Source organism: Corticium candelabrum, chromosome 2 (genome assembly GCF_963422355.1).
Source record: "Corticium candelabrum chromosome 2, ooCorCand1.1, whole genome shotgun sequence".
Taxonomy (NCBI): Eukaryota; Metazoa; Porifera; class Homoscleromorpha; order Homosclerophorida; family Plakinidae; genus Corticium; species Corticium candelabrum.
The window spans coordinates 1,893,814-1,902,429 of record NC_085086.1 but is presented as its reverse complement, the minus strand read 5'-3'; the positions used below and the strand labels follow the sequence as shown (position 1 = coordinate 1,902,429).

The 8,616-nt window shown below is 42.4% G+C and overlaps 1 protein-coding gene across 2 annotated transcripts; it reads right to left on the bottom strand.

Annotated features, from left to right (window-relative positions):
* Nucleotides 1-1,679: 1,679 nt before the first annotated feature.
* On the bottom strand, nt 1,680-8,263 carry LOC134198423 (uncharacterized). Of its 2 annotated transcripts, none has more exons than XM_062667815.1 (6): nt 7,176-8,263; nt 7,050-7,119; nt 3,790-4,121; nt 3,466-3,732; nt 3,370-3,405; nt 1,680-2,612 (listed from the first exon to the last, which is right to left on the bottom strand). In XM_062667815.1, the coding sequence occupies exons 1-6, from the start codon at nt 8,158-8,160 to the stop codon at nt 1,951-1,953; spliced, it is 2,352 nt and encodes a 783-aa protein (XP_062523799.1). In that variant the 5' UTR covers nt 8,161-8,263; the 3' UTR covers nt 1,680-1,950. The 2 variants fall into 2 exon arrangements, with proteins under 2 accessions (XP_062523799.1, XP_062523798.1); XM_062667814.1 differs by having other exon boundaries at nt 1,682-2,618; nt 7,176-8,258.
* Between the last annotated feature and the right edge of the window lie 353 nt (nt 8,264-8,616).

Here is an 8,616-nt window from a genome sequence, read left to right as displayed (position 1 = left end):
TCGGGAAACGGCTGTTTGATCGACTTTATTCAATAAATTCTTATCTATCTATCTATCTATCTGTCTATCTATCTATATATATATATATATATATATATATGTACACTCCTCTAGACTGATAAAGTATCAAACCTTAACCTTTTTCTTGAGCAAATTTTTGCGGTGCTTACGGGCAAACTAAACTATCGCTTACTTTATCCACCTCATCGTATACGTCTATTATTCGATTGTAATAAATAGTATGCACTAGTGCCGAGCGGCTATGTTCTCTCCTATTGTCGACCGACCGCATTAGTGGCAAGTCGAATGTCCTCTCGAGTCGACTTAATTTATAAAAGATATTTAACGCTTCCTTTGCACATGTCGTTGCAGGTAGTCTACACAACAGCTGAGGTTCAGTTAGTATTAGGAAATTGGCATTTTCTTGCAAGAAGAAGCGTTGCTCGTGGAATGTCTAGTTGGTTTTTCCTAGAAGAATGCATGCCTTCTGGTTGCACTGCCTATGTCTTAGAACGTGTTCACACCAACATCTATACTAACTATGATTATGATTAGGCCAACATTTGCTCAAGCGCGTCCACACCGCTAAACTAGGATTCTAGTAAATCACGTAGGCATGTGAGTGTAGTTAGTCTCGACAGTTTTGTCCGTCATATCCGGTAAGAATTCGCGTGAATGGTCTTAACTTAACGAATGCATTGCTTTAGGTTTTGAAGAGAGAAACATTTAGTTGGCTTTCTCCTTCAGGAACGGCAGGAAGTTGTCACGTGTACAGGCACGTACGTAGTGTATTACATCTGCATGCACTTCCGTGTACGTCGCCATGTTGTTTCTGCGTTTGTACGTTTAAAACATACAACCCCACATCAGAAACAAGTATATTTAAGAAAATACACGATATCACTCCACATGCATTGTTTCAGAACAGCAACTATCTTTCTCTGATACATTGGCGGTATGCTCCTCTTGTATATTACCTCACGTGCCAAAGTCACGTGCAACCACGAACGTCACTAATGTGGTTGTAATACTACTCTTTAAAAGTAAGTGGCGTTAGAATGGCGGTAGAGTGGCGTTAAACTAATCATAATCATGATTAGGCCTGGTGTGAACACGCTTAGTTCTGTGTCTTTGTTGCTGTCATTTGGCATGGGCAATCCTTGTAAAATTATAAATTCTACGAGATCTCCATGATCAATGGTTACTTTCTCACAATTAACATAGCTAGCCCAAAAATTGCCGAACACACCTACCTAAGAGGGGGTTTCCAGGCAACGCATAAACATGCTTATCTACGCCCCTGACTCAAGCCTTTCTTACTCATCTAACAGAATTGCATTGAGACGTTGCCTCTGATGATACCTGTGTGTGGCTCGAGTTGTATTGTTGACATAGCAACGTGCGTCATTGCAACCAATTTAGCGCCTACTCTACCATGGTCCGTGGTCGTCGTCGGTCTTACTAAAAAAGTATACGTGCCGTTTCACGCGTCGCGTAATTATCAATCTAAATGCTCTCCAATTTAAGTGAAAAATAACTACGCTCGGCAAGTATGGCTCACAAAGGCGCCTCAATCTAGAAGGGTACGTAGGTAATAGAGTCATTCATTGTAGAATGTAAGATACTACACTGGTAAACATATTAGGTGCACCCTAACCTGTGCTGCACCTAATGATGCAGTACAGAGATAGCAAACACGTGACTACCAGAAGGTCCAAACAACAAATATAAAATGCTAAGCAGTTGCTTTGTTCCAAAATACGCACGCTTCAATATTTCATTAATTAATAGATAAACTAACAGAAATTGGTCAGAAGTTAGAATTTAGTTTAGATGCAAACTATAACTACAAGCAGATACCAGCAAATGTTCTCCCTAGTAATTCAAAAACCTCAATTGAAGTTTAACCCAATGCACTAAAACTAAGTTTATCTACTTGCCAATGTTCCTTCAACTTTTCATCAAAATCGTAGAAAAGAGAAAAGGGAGCATGAAAAGCAAAAGTTGTACCTCTCCATCATCAGTCTCCTCAAGTAATCTTTCCGTGTCGACAGCTTCAACTATTGCGTGTTCCCTTTGTAGTTGCTTCTGTCTCAATTCCTTACCTAGAAATTCATTTTGTTGCTGTAGAGCTTCAATCCGTCTTCCTAGCTCCTCTCTTTCATTTTCATGTTGTTGCTGTAGAGATCCAATCCGCCTTTCTAGCTCCTCTCTTTCATTTTCTTTTTGTCGCTGTAGAGCTTCAATCCGTCTTCCTAGCTCCCCTCTTTCATTTTCATGTTGTTGCTGTAGAGATCCAATCCGCCTTTCTACCTCCTCTCTTTCATTTTCTTTTTGTTGCTGTAGAGCTTCAATCTGTCTCCCTAACTCCTCTCTTTCATTTTCATGTTGTTGCTGTAGAGCTCCCATCCGTCTTCCTAGCTCCTGTCTTTCATTTTCTTTTTCTTGTCTCAATTCAGCAATTCCTCTGCTAGTTGCTAAACTTTCTTCTCTCAACTGTTCTACAATTTTCCTGAGTTGCCGCACTAATTGCTCATCTCCCTTACTCTCTGATGAGTGATGACTTGCGGCTGATGCTGCTGTTGCTTCTTCTACTTCTTTTACATGTGAACCTACATCTAATGAGTACAACATGTATCCTTGCAGATTTTCAATAAATGACAGACAATTACCGGCAGTATACTAAAAATTCTATTGCAGTTGCCAAATAAACGCACAGAAATTTCCCTTCTGTTCATATTAAATACTAAATAGCATAACGTTTGGTGCAAATAAATGTAAAAACGGATAAACAAAACGATAAAAAGACAGCTCAATCAAACTACCTACAGCATTTGCTCTGTCCCACCTGTTGTTAAAATACTTCTAATCCATTGTAATATAAACCTTTATCAGATTAAAATATTGAACTAAACTGCCATCACCTCAGCAAAGATTTCCTACCGGTAGACGATTTCCACCTTAAAAGCCGCTATTTAACTTGACTTTGAGCTACGGTTGAAATGAATATCAGCCGCAAGAAAGTTTGACTCCAACTGATCTGGAATGGACTACATCCACTACATATTACAATAGCACATCTTGCAGCAAACCTTCACGCATCAGCATTGAAAGCACTATGCACATAATAGTACAAAAATGCTAATTCGCACACTGTTTAATATGAAAGAAGGGCCTTTTACTCGTACAAATACACATGTAAACACTGCGTGCACGCATGATACTATGTATTGTACGAAAACAAAGCTCAGTCCACGGCAACCATATTTACTATAAGGCCACATTAATGCATGCCACATCTTAATTCATGCTAACAATTGACTTAATTAATAACACAAATCATGTGAGTTGTCTACAAACATCACTTACCACTGTAGAAGCAAGATTCTTCCAACGCTGCCTTCACTGTAACAAATCAAACTGTAATTCTGTAAACAAGTAACAAACTCCTTTGCTGTCTCTTACCTCCCGGCAAAGCATCCTCCACAGACCCCATAATAGATATTTTATCAACTGCTGTCACCAGACGAGCAACCGCTCTATATTCTCCGACTTCTTTGCATTTCGTCATGTAGAGAGCTAGAAGTTTGCCAGAGTATGGGTGACCTTCTGCTGCCATATTCACTTGATCAAACGTTAGACCGATTTCGAGCCCTAATTCCAGATAGCGAAATGCCCCGTTATCATTCACAACGCGAAATAGCTCAGCAGGCCGAAAGCGAGCTATACCCACTAAACATCATAAAGCAAATAAATACAAGAAATACTTTGCGTATTCATGTCATCCACCTTTCTGAGGCTTTTGAGTTTGCATGCGCTCATCCAGTCTTCGTTGCAGTAAAATGAATAAATCATGAGTTTGCAGAGAACGAAATAGTTTATCCAACGTAGCTTTGTCCTCTTGCTTGTCGAGCCATAACTTAATGATAGTAAAGATTGGTTCTCTTGACTGGAAAATGCTCTTAAATTCCTTCTCAACCGATTCATCGCTCAGAAGAGATTTGGCAAGAAGATGTGCGATACCAATATCGGTAACAAGATGACTGACATCCCTTATGACATCGACTGGAATGGCCGACCATCCAAGCCAGAATCCCCCTAATTTATCACTGTTTCTTGTTCTGGGCATAACAAACAAAGCAATCTTGGCAAGAATTCAAACAGAATACAAATACACGTGTACACAATGGCACAAACTCAATACAAAATCAACACAAATTCAACAAACATTATATGACATACAAACTAAAGAATGATGATCAAAGAAACATTCGCGCAGAGAGCTGGACACATTGACTGGCACGTGAGACTATCAACATCTGATAGCTACTGCGTACCTCATGAAACCATGCCGCACGCTAATAAACACAAAAAATAAGAATGAGCGCATGCGCTGCATTTCAATTGTCCGTCTGGTGTTCCCCAGTCCCTTGTACGTACGTCTCTACACAGACGCATTACTGTGTAACCAAATATGCGTGCCTAGGACATCTGACGTTAAATGCAAGCGTCGGAAAGGCGAGCATATGTCTTGGTACACATATACCTTTTACACAAGACAATCACACAAACAAATGAACTGCAAGCCAGCTAAAAGACACACACACACACACACACACACACACACACACACACACACACACACACACACACACACACACACACACACAAACACACACACACACACACACAATGGATAAACAAACATGCCCTTCAGTATCTAAAATAGCACCCCGTCTATGTCTAGGTGGAGCCACCGACAATACTTGGAGCCACCGACAATACTTGGAGTTTCAGGCAACGTTGACGTATCCCTAAGTGCTTAGACAGAGCATGCAAGGCACTGACTTTGGCACAGCCTTGGGACTCAACCTCCAGTCCACTTAGAGGTACCCGTCTGCTGCATAATGTTTTGCCAAGTCAGCGGTCTTGTGAACCCCCAGTTAATTAATAACAAGGTACTCAGTTTTTTACTCCTGAGCCAAGAGAGGCACTTACGGTCTAAAGATGCCGATGTATCCATTCTCCAAATTTACTCTCGAACCATTTGAGCTACTACACACACGCGCGCGCGCAAGCACGCACACACACACGCACACACATACACACACTCACACACCCACACACAAACACACCCACACACAAACACACACACACACACACACACACACACACACACACACACAATAATGGACACCTCGATAGGCGTCGACCATAAAGGTGAGTTATGAAAATGGCTCCACCTGTCACTCAAGACAGTGCCTCTTTTTGCTATAAGGAGGCTTAGGGCCAAAGATGACAATACGCCTGGAGCTTGGCCAGACACATCCAGGGGTACTGACTACGGCACAGTTCTAGGACTGGACATCAAGGCCCCAAAGTACACGTCTGCTGTCAGTGCTGCATGATGTTACTTCCAAGCAAGCAGTATTGTCCATCCCAGTCCATTTATACTCCTGAATCAAGCAAGGGGATGAGGTATGAGTTCCTAGCATAAGGGAATTACGCGTGTGCCCATCCCATACTTTATTAAACCTGCAATAATAAGGTCGTGAATGTTTCAATTCTTCAAATGCAATTATCTAACCAATTCAGCTACAAACTTCATACACACGCACACACACGCAAATCCAAAAATGGACAAACGTTAAACCCTCCAAGTCATTCCAAATCGAACTTAAAGGTCAGTTCCGGAGATAGCTCTCCTGCCTCTAGAGACAAGGTCTCCATGAGCTACGTTGAGACTTATGACCAGCGCTACAATCCACATGGAGCTTGGCCAGAGACAATCAGGTGCACTAAGACGCAGCTCTGGGACTGGACAGCAAGGCCCACAAGTACCCGTCTGCTGCATGATGTTACTTGCATGATGTTACTATCATACCAGTGGTCATGTCAATCCCAATCAATGACCAGGTACTCATTTATATTCCTGAGTTGAGAGAAGCTAGTCTGTGTAATTTGTTGCTTACCGTGCCATCACTGTCCCCTAACCTGCAACCCTGCAAAGTTCCCGGATGTTTTTACTTACAAAATTCACTCTCTAAACAATTGAGCTACAGCACCACACCCACACACACACACACACACACACACACACACACACACAAACACACACACACACACACACAACACACACACACACACACACACACACATACACACACACACACACACACACACACACACACACAACACACACACACACACACACACACACACACACACACACACACACACAACACACACACACACACACACACACACACACACACACACAAACAGGCGCGAACACACACGAGCGCACGCACACACGCACGCGCACACACACACACGCACGCGCACACACACGCGCACACACACACACACACACACATACACACACACACACACACACACACACACACACACACACACACACACACACACACGAACCAATGGATATGGCCTACGGAAAGTAATAACGATAGCATCTCCTGCCTATTTCTAGGTAGGGACCTCAGCGCTAATCAAAGATTTGAGGCGCGCTGACAAATCCCTTGATGCGTGGCCAAAGCAACCAAGGGCACCGACTTTGGCGCAGCCGCGGAACTGAACCTCAAGTCCACACATACAGGTAATATAAATTCCGTGATTTTCTGCCAAGCCAGCCGTCTAGTGTATCCCCAGTGAAAGACAAGGTACTATATTTATCTAGACTCCTGAGTCAAGAGAGGCAATTGTGTGTGAATTTCTTGCCCAAGACAATTACATCTGTACTCGTCCGCGACCCTATGACCTCAAGGACCAGGATGTTTCCATTGTCCAAATGCAACTCTATAACCAACCGAGCTACAAACGCCACAAACACACACACACACACACACACACACACACACACACACACACACACACATGCACACACACACGCGCACACACACACACACACACACACACACACACACACACACACACGCACACAGCACAGCACAGCACAGCACAAAGATAAGAAAGAACACATCTGCACACACTATTGACAAAGACTGTATATATCAGTCAGTATAACTTACATTTCTTTGGCATACTGTGAAATATCATCATCATCAACATTCAATGCTGTGTCAAGTGCAGGCCTATCACCTGAAATAAACAAACTCTCAAAACTTGTCAATTTGACTGACCTTAAATTGATTTACCTGTTGTTATTTCAGTAGTACGAGGTAGTTTAGTCAATGGATGAGCAACAATCAAAGTGAGAGGATCAGAAGGATCATCAGACTTTTCCTTCTCGTCCTGCTCAAATGATGCCTCAACTGTACACTGTAGAGTGTCAGAGCTTCTCTCTCTATCTTGTAATGTGAACTCGTAATAACATGCAGCATCCTTTCGACTATTCCATATTCGTCTAGTTGGAATGTGAGTGACCGCTTTTCCCAAACCCATTTGCCATGGGTCACAACATTCAATTGACATGCGCACTTTACCTTCCAAACCAATGCGGTCCTTGATAGGAACTGTTAGCTCTTCATAAGACTTTGATTTCATATTTTCAGCTATTTCATTGTAGGTGGACATTGCGCCATGGATGACGTGAGCGGCAATCTTCCAATTGTGTAATTGCAGCTGTTGGCCAAATAGAGCATAGCGTACGTCTCGCATAGATTGGTTGCCAAGTGCCTTGCCAAGCCATACCATGTAACCGACATCATTGACATACAGTGTTTGAGTGTTTGGATCATAACGAATGGATGGTGAGTGTGTCTCCACTTCTTCTGTGTCGGTGTTGAGTTGCAACACAGTGTGCCATTCAGAAGGCTTGCCTTCAGTTGACGACTCGCTCATCTTCAGCTCCAAAAGCCATCCGGTCTCGTGCTCCCTTGGTTTCAGTGCTACCTCGGGTCGAAGAGACAGTTGCACGGATTTGTTGAACTTGTGAGAAGATTGTGATGTGGAGATGTGAACAACAGGGCTGACCACCACCTCTTCTTCATTGACTTGTGGCATCACTTGTTCATCCAAATATGTGGCAATAGAGAATGTAGTAGGAATAGAAACTGTACCTTCAGGTACCAATACTGACACGCTATCTGATTGCAATAATCCTCCTTCATTGCCAATGTTTTCTGCAACTGATGCCACTGGTTGGGCAACTTCTTCTGGAGCTGTGGTTGTTGTTTCCATAATCTTCCATTCATCAGATGGAGCAGCTGATGATACAACAAAACAAACGTAAAGAGTTCAACAGATGATACCAAAATATAGTAAATTATCCACAACACATTACATGCAGCCATCCTACATTCTTGTTTAACTTCAATAACAAACATAGAAAATATTAAAAAATTTTAATTTTGTTCTTGTTCTCAATAACATGATGTGCTACTGGATGTCACGTATGACTCTGCAGTAGTATTAAAACGCGCAAGTCAGAGGTGTTTTGGAAACGACTTCCCAAAAACACAAGCAGAAATGTCCAGGCGTGCTTCGTCATCCCTAGTGGTTGTTCGCTTTTGCAGTACCTCTCCATTTAGAGCCTGAAAAGTGGGTTCAGTATGAACATCACAGCAGACATCTGACATCATGCCAGCTAAAACGTCTCGTAGCTCGTTATGTCTGATAGTTGGGAAGCCTCTCTTT

Coding starts and splice junctions, on each gene's coding strand:
- LOC134198423 (XM_062667814.1), bottom strand. CDS start 8,160: ATGGAAACAACAACCACAGCTCCAGAAGAAGTTGCCCAACCAGTGGCA. Junction 4,122..7,049: donor TCACAGTATGCCAAAGAAAT/GTAAGTTATACT, acceptor TGTTATGCCCAG/AACAAGAAACAGTGATAAAT. Junction 3,733..3,789: donor AACTCAAAAGCCTCAGAAAG/GTGGATGACATG, acceptor TATGATGTTTAG/TGGGTATAGCTCGCTTTCGG.